General features: G+C 36.6%; 1 protein-coding gene across 1 annotated transcript; it reads right to left on the reverse strand.

Annotated features, from left to right (window-relative positions):
* Positions 1-2,732: 2,732 nt before the first annotated feature.
* Positions 2,733-5,800, reverse strand: LOC131806394 (inactive hydroxysteroid dehydrogenase-like protein 1). Its single transcript, XM_059130452.1, has 5 exons — positions 5,617-5,800; positions 3,718-3,840; positions 3,542-3,652; positions 3,031-3,482; positions 2,733-2,960 (listed from the first exon to the last, which is right to left on the reverse strand). Exons 1-5 carry the CDS (start codon positions 5,762-5,764, stop codon positions 2,820-2,822), a joined length of 975 nt encoding a protein of 324 aa, XP_058986435.1. The 5' UTR covers positions 5,765-5,800; the 3' UTR covers positions 2,733-2,819.
* Between the last annotated feature and the right edge of the window lie 7,710 nt (positions 5,801-13,510).

A 13,510-nucleotide genomic window follows, 5' to 3' on the forward strand; every position in this document is an offset into this window, starting at 1 on the left:
AATTCGAAGATTCGTATTTTAAAGTTATATGTCATATTTAAATTCCAAATTTAACCAAAAGTGACATCGATGCAGAATTGCGTTAGATATAAGCTGAATAGGTTCAACTTTCGTTTTATGGTGGATTGGGAAAACACCATCTATTTGAACTTAATAATAACCAAATGGGAATATTTTAGGGCAAATATTTACCAGAACTCATGGGGACTTATCTACAAGATCGTGATGCAAAGCTATGATCGAGAAATACTGCCGACCAAATAGACGAAGATGTTATGAAAATATAGTTTGCACTCTATTCCCAAAACATGACATCAGACATGCCATTGCTTATTATGAACGAGGTTCAGTAGGCAGACCCAAAAACAATAAAAAAACCGATCCTGATGGTATACCCGATGAAGTTCGGCCTGGCCGAACCAACAACGAATTTGGCAATTTTCAAAAAAAAAAAAAAAAATAAAATAAAAAATAAAAACCGTTAGTGACTAATGTAGCTAAAATCATACCGGATATAGGGAGGTACCATTATATAGGGGCCATACCAAGAGGTGGCAATTTTCTGTCAAAGGCTGTAGTATCCGTGACGAACTTAAAATACCAAATTTGAAACAATTCCGGAGAATAATGTCGCTAAAATCATCAAAATACCGAATGTCAGCAGGTGCCGTTATATTGGGGCTATACGAAGACGTGGACTTGCACTGAAAATTTTATGTCATAGGCTGTAGCATCCATTACGAATTTCAAATTCCTAACTTGAAACAATTTTGGTGAATAATGTCGTTAAAATCAAAAAAATACCGAATATCGGGAGGTACCGTTATATGGGGGCAACACATATATGTGGACCTGCACAGACAATTTTCTGCCATAGGCTGTATCATCCATTACGAACTTCAAGTACCAAATTTTAAACAATTCTGGTGAAAAATGTCCATAAAATCATCAAAATTCCGAATATCGGAAGGTACCGTTATATGAGGGCTATACGAAGACGTGGACCTGCACTGACAATTTTCTGTCACAGGTTGTAGTATCCGTTACGAACTTCAAATACCAAATTTTAAACATTTCCGGTGAATAATGTCGCTACAATCAACAAAGTACCGAATATCGGGAGGTACAGTTATATAGGAGCTATACGAAGACGTGAACCTGCACAGACAATTTACCGCCATAGGCTTTAGTATCAATTACGAACTTCAAATACCAAATTTGAAATATTTCCGGTGAATAATGTCGCTACAATCAACGAAGTACCGAATATCGGGAGATACCGTTATATGGCGCTATACGAAGACGTGGATCTGCACAGACAATTTTCTGCCTTAGGCTGTAGTATCCATTTCGAACTTCAAATACCAAATTTGAAAAAATTCCGGTTAATAGTGTCACTAAAATTATCAAAATATAGTATATCGGGAGGTACCGTTATATGGAGGCTATAAGAAAACGTGGACCTATATGGCCCATTTACGAAGTTAACCTGCCTACTGGCAAAATGTACATTTGTGCAAAATGTTAGCCTTCTATCTCAATTCGTTCGAAAGATAGCGTGATTACAACAAACAGACGGAGAGACAGACAGACAGCAGGACAGGCAGACATCGCTAAATCGACTTAGAATTTTACGCCAATCAAGAATATATATACTTCGTTAGGTCTGACATGAGTATTTCGAGGAGTTACAAACGGAATGACAAAGATTAATTAATGAGGGTATAAAAATTGTTCTCATATTCTATTCACAATGGAGTCGGGCCAAACTTTGAATACTCTCCACCATTTTGGAACAAATTTGGACATTTTAAAAAAAAAAATAATAAAAACCCAGTAATAAAAACCCAGGGTCCGACTATGTGATACCCTACACCACTGCATATACATATTGCATATTCAGTAGAGCTCCCGTAACAAAAGAATTTATTTGATGTAGATCATGCCACATATCAACATTTGGCTTTAGAGCTGTTATAGTTTGCTATAGAGTGTATGATATCACTTGGAGAAGGATTATGTTAAAAAAAATATATATCGGAACCGAGTTGCACAAAATGGAAACGTATGTCCCGAAATTCACTCCATTTGGGCTGATATTAGCCATTATTTGCACAATAAACCTGAAATCGGATTAATGATATATATGAGAGCTATATCCAAATATTAGCCGTTCTCGAAAAAAATTTGGCAAATGTATTTCCGAGCTCTACAAGATATCTGGTACCAAATATCATTGTTGTCGAATGCATATTACGAATTTGAGGGACTTAAACACCAAAATAGATGAAACATATATATGGGAGCTACACTCATATCTGAACCGGTTTTCTCTGAATTCGATGTACTTGCTTCTTGTCTGAATTCGGTCGGATGTACCAAAATTTAGAACTCTTGGACTTATATTGACCGTTTGGTGCACAGTTAACCCAAAATCGGTTGAAGATATAGTACCTCCCCCACAAAAGATCGAAATTCTCAAAAAATATATCTTCTGCACAGAAAAAGAAACGAAAATCCGATTGTGTTCCAACTTTGCATATCCTAATATTTGCGTCAGTTCTACGTCAAGTGCGAATATGGACAATATCGGTCTACTCCATCAAGTACCTCCTCCACAAAGGGTCAACATTTTGAATAACAATAAGTCTTATAAAACATGATGTAAGAATCCGATTGTCTTAAAATTTTACACAACCCAATATTATTATAAACTCAGGATCGGGTGATAAGTTGAAACATATCGGTCCACTCCTTCTGTAGGACGCGTTTTTTTATTCGATTTATTTACTGTAATTCTCTTACATTTAATTTTCAATTTATTTTTCATTCCTAACTTTTACCCTCTTCTCATCGTTAAGTTTTGTAATCGTCTCCGAGTAGTCGTCTACTAAGCATTTTGCAATCAAGTCAAAAACTTTTGCCCGATAGTAATAGGGCACCATCTTAAGTAGAACATCCTGTGAGATAGATATTAGTTCCGAATTAATATTTCATATCAAAAGAGACGGATATAAAACGTTTACTTACATTAAGCGTATGCCAGAAATAACCCGTAGTCGTATCATCCTTGCCCAATGTTCGAATAGCATGTCGGGCATAAACATCAGCTGTGGGCACAAGAAAATTGCCTCTTTGCAAATACGATGAAAAGTCCACAAGTTTTGTGGAGACAAAGTGCGGCGAGAGTAATTGTACCGTTATACCCAAGTGTCGGACCTCATATCGTAGTGTTGTGGTAAAATTACGCATATAGGCCTTAGTGGCACTATAAATCCCACCATAAGGTGCCGGATATGATTCCAAGCCTGACGATACATTTACAATGCAGCCTCTGGTGCCATTTCCCTCCCAGACTCGCACAAAGTGGAGACTCAACTCGGTGGCGGCAGCCATGTTGACATAAATCATATCCCATAGAAGTTTTCGGGGAAATGACCACATTAGGTCGGTCCGTCCGGCATATGTGCCAACGTTGTTAACTAAAGAGAGGTTGCTTAAGAATGTAATGGAAAACGTTGTTGGCATTTTATCCACTCACCCAATAAACCAATTGGCTTTTTCGCCAATGCCTCAAAAAGTTTTGCATAAATTTCGGGTCCAAGGGAAAAATCTGCCTGTATGGTCATTACTTCAACACTGAAACTGTTTTCTTTGAAGAAAAAGTAAAATATTTAGGTCTCAATAAAAATTAATTAATTTCGGATGTTTACTTACCAATTTCCTTGGCAACATGTTCCAGTTTATCTTTATTTCTCGCAATTAGGACCAAATTAAAGCCGCGATGTGCCAGTTGCTTGGCATATGCTTTGCCAATGCCATCCGTAGATCCTGTAATAGCTGTAATAAAAAATTAGGTAAACCAAAAATTATCGTTGAATTAAAATAAAGTAAAGTAAAGTTAAAAGTAAAAAAGCTGTATGTTCGGCCAGGCCGAATTTTGAATACCCTCCAAAATTTTGAAAGAATTTGGAAATTTTCAAAAAAAAAAAAAAAACAAAAATCATAACAATAATTATAAAATCCACAGACGTGGACCTGCACAGACAATTTTTTGTCACAGGCTGTGGTGTCCATTATGAACTTCAAATGCCGAATTTGAAACAATTCCGATGAATAATGTCGCTAAAATCATCAAAATACCGAATATCGGGAGGTACCGCTATATGGACGCTATACGAATACATAGAGCTGCACGGACGATTTTCTGACTTAGGCTGTAGTATCTATTACGAACTTCCAATACCAAATTTGAAACAATTCCGATGAATAATGTCGCTAAACTTATGAAAATACAGAATATCTGGAGGTACCGTTATATGAGGGCTATACGAAGACGTGAATCAGGACTGACAATTTTCTGTCTTAGGCTGTAGTATCCATTACGAACTTCAAATACCAAACATTTCCGGTGAATAATGTCGCTAAAATCATCAAAATACCGAATATCGGGAGATACCGTTATATGGGGGCTATACGAAGACGTAGACCTGCACAGACAACTGTCTGTCATAGGCTTAAGCATCCATTACGAACCTCAAATACAAAATTTGAAACAATTCCGGTGAATAATGTCGCTAAAATCATTAAAATACCGAATATCGGGAGATACCATTATATGGGGGCTATATGAAGACCTACACAAACGATTTTCTGTCTTAGGCTGTAGTATCCATTATGAACTTCAAATACCAAATTTGAAACAGTTCCTGTGAATAATGTCACTAAAATCATCAAAATACCGAATATCGGGAGGTACCGTAATATGGGGGCTATACGAAGACGTAGACCTGCACGTACAATTTTCTGTCATAGGCTGTAGTATCCATTACGAACTTCAGATACCAAATTTGAAACATTTCCGGTGAATAATGTCACTAAAATCATTAAAATACCGAATATGGGGCAATTCGAAGACGTGGACCTGCATAGATAATTTTCTGTCTAAGGCTGTAGTATCCCTTACTAACTTCAAATACCTAATTTGAAACATTTCCGGTGAATAATGTCGCTAAAATCATTAAAATACCGAATATCTGGAGGTACCGTTATATGGGGGCTATCGAAGACGTGAATCAGGACTGACAATTTTCTGTCTTAGGCTGTAGTATCCATTACGAACTTCAAATACTACATTTGAAACATTTCCGGTGGATAATATCGCTAAAATCATTGAAATACCGAATATCGGGGGTACCGTTATATGGGGGGCTATACCAAAACGTGAACATATATGGCGGATTTTCAATACCAAAAGTCCTGCAGACCAAACACACATTAGAGTAACATTTTATCAACTTGTTTCAATTCGTTCGGGAGCTAGAGTGATTTCCACAGACTGACAGCCGGATAGACGTACAGACAGCCAGACGGACGGACATCACTAAATCGACATAGAATTTTATGCTGATCAAGAATATATATACTTTGTGGGGTCTAAAATGTATATTTCGAGGTGTTACAAATGGAATGACAAACTTAATAGACCCTTCATACTATGGTGGAGGGTATAAAAATACGATGCCTTTAATATCCTAACATATCTCTTACCGAAAACCCCTAAAGTCTAAAGCCCCGGTAGCTTACAATTCCGTTAAATATAAAACGACAACTCACCTGCCCATTTGCCAAATCGCTCCGTTAGAGGTATATTTTTCGTCAGATATTTATGGTATAACAATAGTACTGGTGTTTTCAGACAATAACACAATATACACACACATATGTAGATGCCAATTATTGCGAAAAATCCCCACATAATCATTATATGATGCTGTAAGAATGCAATCTTTACAAATTCGAATCCAGAACGCAACTGATGCTGTTATACATCGGGTAAAGATTAATGCATGCATTAAAGAGAAATACAAAAGTTCTAAGTGCAAAATCTATACAGTTGTGACAAAAATAATAGCACAAAAAGTGGTTTGGATTCTAGTAAAGCATTTGACACGAATTATTGACATATAAACTTGATTCCATGGGCTTCCCTTCAATAATCCTTACATGGATATCCACTTATTTTGCAGGAACGTGACCAAAAGGTGTCTTTTAATAATATACTATCTAAAAATACAACTGTACATTCTGGGGTTAATCAAGTTGGTCATTTGGGTCCACTACCTTTTATACCCTCCACCACACATAGTATGGAGGGTATATTTAGTTCATATATAACAATAATTTAGAACCAATAAACTATATATGTATATTCTTGATCAGCGTAAAATTCTAAGACGATTTAGCCCTGGCCGTTCCTTAAATTTTGCACAAATCAGTCTTTTGTCTGCATGCAGGTCAACTTCGAAGATGGGTTATATCGGTCGACGATATCGGTATTTTAATGTTTGTAGCCAAATTTTTCAATGAATTTGTCTGAAAATCCATACTAGAAGCTCTTTCTAAGCACATAACCCCCTAGAAGAGAAAAGTCTATATAGGTCCATGATATATCAGTACCTCCCTATATTGTCTATATAGGTGCACGATATCGAATATCCCCCATATAATGGTATTTCGATGATTTTAGCTAAATTTTTCAATGGAATTGTCTAAAAATCCATACTAGAGGCTCTTTCTAAGCACTTAACCCCTCTTGGAGAGAAAAGTCTATATAGGTCCACGATATATCAGTACCTCCCTATATTCGGTATTTTGATGATTTTAGCTATATTATTCAACGGATTTTTTTTTCAACTTTCGTACTTGAGTATTGTAATGGCTTAAGACAAAAGTTGCCTATGCATGTCCACGTTGTCGTTTAGACTCTAATATGACGGCTACATTTGATATTTTTAAGATTTTAACAGATTTTTTTTACGATTTTTTTTTTTTGCAAATTTTCAAATTTTTTCCAAACGGTGCAGGGTATTCAATGTTCGGCCCGGCCGAACTTACTTTTTTTTATTGTGCACCAAACATTTATTTATTAGCCTTGTCGACTGACTTCGGAATAGGAAGACAATTGAAAATCTTTAAAAAAAAATTGTTCTAAAACAAGTAAAAAAATGTTAAGTTCGGCCGGGTCAAACTTTTAATACCCTCCACCTTAGGGTAAAGGAAACATAAGAGCCCATTATGACCCACATATACCAATTCATGGGAAAATGTGCCAAAAATCATCAAAATACCGAATATCGGAAGAGAGCGTTACCCCAAAGCGTGGACATATATATATACAGTGTTTCGCCAAAAGAGCTAGAACCCACCAATTTCTACACAAATCCGCGAAGAAATTTGTCAAAAACCATTAAAATGCCGAATATCGCGAGGTACCGTTATATGAAGGCTATCCCCAATCGTGGACCTATACACGCAATGTTTCGCCAAAGAAGGAACTCATTATGACCCACAAATACCAATTCTCAGACGAATCCGTGAAAAAATGTGGCAAAAATCATCAAAATACCGAAAATCGGGAGGTACCGTTATATGGGGACTATACCAAAACGTGGACTTATATACGCAATGTTTCGCCAAAGGAACTAGAACTCATTATGACCTACAAATACCAATTTTTAGACAAATCAGTGAAAAAAATGTGGCAAAACCCCTTAAAAATACCGAATATCGGGAGGTACCGTTATATGGGGGCTATACCAAATTGTGGACCCAAACATGCAATGTCTCGCCACACAAACTGGGACCCGTTATGACCTACAAATACCAATTTTCAGACAAATCAGTGAAAAATTGTAGCATAAATCATCAAAATACCGAATATCGGGAGGTACCGTTATATGGGGACTATACCAAAACGTGGACCCATGTTCAATACCAACCATCCTAGACACATTACAAATTGCTCTGCTAAATTTTGGCGCTCTACGTTAAATAATGTGGGCTGTATCGTGATTTCAACAGACACACGGACAGACAGACGGACAGACAGACAGACGGACATCGTTAAGTCGAGTTAGAATTTTATGCTGATTATGAATATATATACTTTATGGGTTCTACGACGAATATTTGAGGATGTTACAAATGGAATGACAAAGTTAATATACCCTCCTTTCTAAGGTGGAGGGTATGAAAATAGCGTTTAAATGAAACCCGTTATATGGGGGCTATGCGAAGACGAGATCCTACATCAGTATTTTTTTTTTTTTGTCATAGAATGTAGTACGGATTCCGGACATCAAATGCAATTCAAATCAAAATACCGAATATCGGGAGGTATCTTTATATGGTGGGTATACGAACATATGCAGTTTTTTGCCATAGACTGTACTAAATGAAGACAAGGTCTTGTATGCGCAATTTTTTTTGTAGCACCCCTTCAAATACGAAATTTAAAGCAATTCCGTCGAATAATGTCGCTAATATCATCAACATACTGAATATTGAGAGGTACCGTTGTATGGGGGCTATACGAAAGCTAGGACCGACATGACCCTTTTATCTACTGGCAAAATACACATGTGGGCAAAATTTCAGCCTTCTATTTCAATTCCTTAGAAATATAGCGTGATTACAATAGACGGGCAGACCGGCGGACAGACAGACAGACAGACCGTCATCGCTAAATTGACTTAGAATTTTATGCTGATTATGGCGCCGTGGATTGATTTTGGAGAAATAGCCTCATTTTTTCACACTGCTGGTAGTTCATAAAGTAAGATTGTTTACCTTAACTTTGTGATAGATTTTTACGCTCCCAGTAGTTACCAAATATTTTGCTTGTGCTATTATTTTTTCCATTAGTTTTGACTATTTTTATTTTTAATGGCAAGAAAATAATTTTTGTAACAAATCAATATATTAATAACATAATTGTTTTACCGGTATAAACGTAAATATACGTTGACCAAATAGGTTTGGGGGGAGGGCTTGTATGGTAGCTAGCTTGGTTTAATAGCGTTATTTTTATTATTATGGATTGTATAATAAACATTAACTTTTTCCTCCACTGTCCATAAGTCGTTGCTCGTCTAATTATTTTTTAATGCAATTAAATTCCAATTCTATCGCTTATTGTGAAATTACAAATCGTGTGTTAAGTATCTATTTAATGTATGATTAACTTTTGAGGTCAATAAATTAATAATAATAAACAGAGAGAGAGAGAGAGAGTAAAAAGTTTACAACATCTAAATCTGTAAAAAATCTCATTACCAAATAATGTGATACCTACGCAGTTTTTGGAAGTTGTAACTACTTACAAATCAACCTAGTAACCCCTTTTTTCACAGGGGTATGTCACCCGAAATCAAATTGCTCTGTCCCAACATCTGCAAGAACGAAACATGACTTTTCCTTTATGATATCGAAAACAAGTTAAAAAACACCTAAGTTCGGCAGGACAAAAGCCATGCTCATCATCATGAAAGAAGGAGCTTGGAAATTTCAAAAAATCGCTCAAAAACTACTACTTTATTGAAAACCGCATTAGTAATTTTTATGCCCTCCACCATTCTATGGAGGGTATATTAACTTTATCATTCCGATTGTAACTCCTCGAAATACTCATTCCAGACCCAACAAAGTACATATATTCTTATTCAGCGTAAAATTCTTAGTTTATTTAGCGACGTCCGTCTGCCTGTCCTACAGCCTATGACAGAAAATTGTCTGTGCAGGTCCACGTCTTCATATAGCCCCATTTAATGGTATCTCCCATTTTGACGATTTTAGCGTCATTATTCACCGGAGTAGTATCAAATTACGCATTTAGAGTTCATAATGGGAACTACAGTCTGTGACAGAAAATTGTCTATGCAGGTCCAGGTCTTCGTATTGGCCCCATATATCGGTACCACCCTATATTCGGAATTTTGACGATTTTAGGTACAATACTCACCGAAATTGTTTGAGATGTCGTATTTGAAGTTCGTAATGGATGCTACAGCCTTTGACAGAAAATTGTCTGTGTAGGTCCAGGTCTTCGCACTCCTCCGATATAACGGTACCTCCCTATATACGGTATTTTGATCATTTTAGCTACATTATTCACCGTTTATGACAAACAAAGCCTATGTAGGTCCACGTCGTATAGACCGAAATATAACGGCTATATTCGGTATTTTTAAGTTTTTAAAAGAATTTTTAACGGATTTTAGTTTTTGAAATTTTCCAAATTCGTTCCAAATGGTGGAGGGTATTCAAATTTTGGCTTGGCCGAACTTACTGTTTTTTAACTTGTTTGTCATTAGTGTAGTACCGCTTCCGAACTTAAAATACGAAATTTGAAACATATGTGGTGAATAATCATCAAAATACCGAATTGAAATGGGGACTATGTGGACCGGCATAGACAATTTTTCGTCATGGGTTTTAGAGCCCATTAGGAACTTCAAATTCAAAAATTGACATATTTCCGCTGAAAAGTCTGACACAAATCATCAAAATATGGAATATCTGGAGATAAAAGGTGCAAGGAATCGCTGACTTGTTTAGCAAGTAATGACAGATAAAATTTGAAATTGAAAATTGTGAGCCTTTGTGGGGGAGGCATCAGAAGGGGTTCGCAGATATATTTCATCTTCACAACAGATCTTGTGTTAGCAAAAATGTTTATGTGGGTGAATTTAAAGATAGTTGGATGTTTATTTCAATTTCTTTGAGCGTTTTGTTTTTCAAATTTTGAACCCTATATAGGGGAGGTACCAGAAGAAATAGTCGGATTTCTACCATCTTTATGACAGATCTCCTGTCAATAAAAATATTGAGATGTACTAAGACTGGAATCGGATGTTAATTTCGAGTTCTGAGGCTCATGGGTATACAAAATTTTGACAATTTTGTGGGGGAGGTACCAGAAAGAGTCCACCGATATATTCCATTCCATTTTCACTCCAAAATATTGCGATGTGTGTAATTTGAAGACAATCGGACACTTACAGGGTGAGATAAAAAACTCAAAGGCCATAATTTTTAAATATTTTTTTAATTTTTATTGAATGAAAGCAAAAAATGTCGCAAATAGCATCAAATTTTAGAATAAGTTTAGATTTGTTCGAATTGGTCACTTTGGCACGAGTTATGGCCTTCAAATGGCCATTGAAACCGTCACACGCTGAGTGCGATGGTGCTGAGTCCTGTTGGAATGTCGAAGATCTGCGGCCAAAATGCTTGCGTGCCCAAGGCTTTAATACACCCTCCAAAATATTTTCACGATAATATTCGGCATTTATTCTGATGCCACGGTCGATTAATACGAGCGGAAAGCGACCATCGGCGGTTATGGCGGCCCACACCATCACCATGGCCGGCGCTTGAGTTCTTGTGGCCAACCGAAGGTGCACATTTTCAGCTGACCTCTTTGGCAAGTAAACACGATCATTTTGTTTGTTTACAAACTGCTAGACAACGAATGTTTTCTATTCGGAGAAACCCAAATTCAGCAGTTCACCACTTTCGGCCAAGCGAACCAACTCTTTAGCTCTTTTGAGTCTAATTTCTTCCTGTCGCGGTTTAAGTTTTTGCACTTTTTGGAATTTCAATGGCTTTACCCCGAGCTCATTTTCCAATATTTACCGAATGGAATATTGTGAAATGTTCAGCTCACGAGCCATTTTTCGGCCACTGCGACGCGGGTTTCGATCAAGTCGCATCTTTATTTTATTAGAGGCTGAAAATTTTAAATATCCATTAAGATATTGAAAATTTTAAGCCTTTGTGACGAAGGTAAAAGAAGAAATGGTCCGATCTCTACCGTTTTTATACCAGATCCTGTGTTGATAGAAATATTCAGATGTGCTAAGTCTAAATTTAATCGGATATTAATTTCGCTTTTTATGAGCTCAATCGATATTCAAAATTTCGACCTTTTGTGGGGGAGGTACGAGAAGAGGTGGACCGATATCTTAACACCAAATCTTAGAGTTATAAAAATATTGGGATTATGACTTTAAGACAATCGCATTCTTACATCACATTTTATAAGAGTTGTAATTATTCAAAATTTTGAACCTTTGTAAGGGAGGTACCTGATGGAATGGACCGATATTATCCATTTTCGCACCTAACCTAGCGCTGATGCAAATATTAAGATCCGGAAAGTTGGAGCAAAATCGGATTATCCTTTCTCTTTCTGTGCAATAAATTATTTTATGTGGACATTTTGACATTTTGTGTGAACGTACCAGAAGGAGTGGACCGATAGTGTCCATCGCCGAACTTGACCTTTAGTAAATAAAATTATTGGGATGTGTGAAATTTGAAGACAATCGGACTCTTACATCACATTTTATAAGAGATGTAATTATTCAAAATTTTGAACCTTTGTAAGGGAGGTACCTGATGGAGTGGACCGATATTATCCATTTTCGCACCTAACCTACACTGATGCAATTATTAAGATATTGCATCAGTGTAGGTTAATTAATTATATATAAGATTGGAGCAAAATTGGATTATCCTTTCTCTTTCTGGGCAATAAATTATTTTCTTTGAAAATTTTGACATTTTGTGTGGGAGGTACCAGAAGAAGTGAACCGATATTGCACATCTCCGAACTCGATCTAAGTTTAATAATAATATTACGATAAACCACGTATGGACCAAATCAAATACTCCCTTCGAGAGTTATCGTGTGCACCAGCCAGCTAGACAGACAAATGGACGGACGGAAATCTCAAGGTGTACAACAAATGTCTTGAAACGGATTTGGTCCAAAGAGACCTAGGGTCTAAGACCGTTATTTCGGTGAGGCACGTTTTGACCGTATCAATTGATATATACCCTCTCTAGACATATGGCTGAGGGTATAAAACCAATATCGAATGCTAAAAATAAACTATAAAACATGTTTATAGTAAAACAAGTAAAAAAGCTGTAATTTCGGCCGGGCCGAACTTTGAATACCCTCCGTCATTTGAAACGAATTTGGCAATTCTCAAAAACACTAAAATCCGTTAAGAATTCTGTGAAAATCTAAAAAATACCGTATGTAGATGTTGCATTAGGGTCTATACGACAACATGGACCTGCGTGGGTAACTTTTGTCATAAGCCATTACAATATTCAAATGCGAAACTATAAAAAAATTCCGGTGAATAATGTAGCTAAAATCATCAAAATACCGAATATTGGGAGATACAAAGGGGGTTATAAAACGTGGACCTGCACACATCATCGAAATAGCGAATATTCTGAGGTACTGTTATGTGGGGGCTCTACGAAGACGTGGACCTGCACAGACAATTTTCTGTCTTAGGCTGTAGCATCCATTTCGAACTTCAAATACCGAATTTGAAACAATTCCGATGAATATTGTCGCAAAAATCATCAAAAAAGCGAATATCGGGAGGTACCGTTATATGGGGGCTATACCAAAACGTGGACCTACATGGCCCATTTTCAAATACCAAAAGACCTGCCGACATAATATACATTTGAGTAAAATTTTATCAATCTACTTCAATTCGTTCGGAAGCTAGAGTGATTTCCACAGACGGACAGGCATCGCTAAAGCGAAATAGAATTTTATGCTGATCAAGAAGATATATACTTTGTGGGGTCTAAAATGTATATTTCGAGGTGTTACAAACGGAATGACAAACTTAGT

This window comes from Musca domestica, unplaced genomic scaffold, assembly GCF_030504385.1.
Source record: "Musca domestica strain aabys unplaced genomic scaffold, Musca_domestica.polishedcontigs.V.1.1 75, whole genome shotgun sequence".
NCBI lineage: Eukaryota > Metazoa > Arthropoda > Insecta > Diptera > Muscidae > Musca > Musca domestica.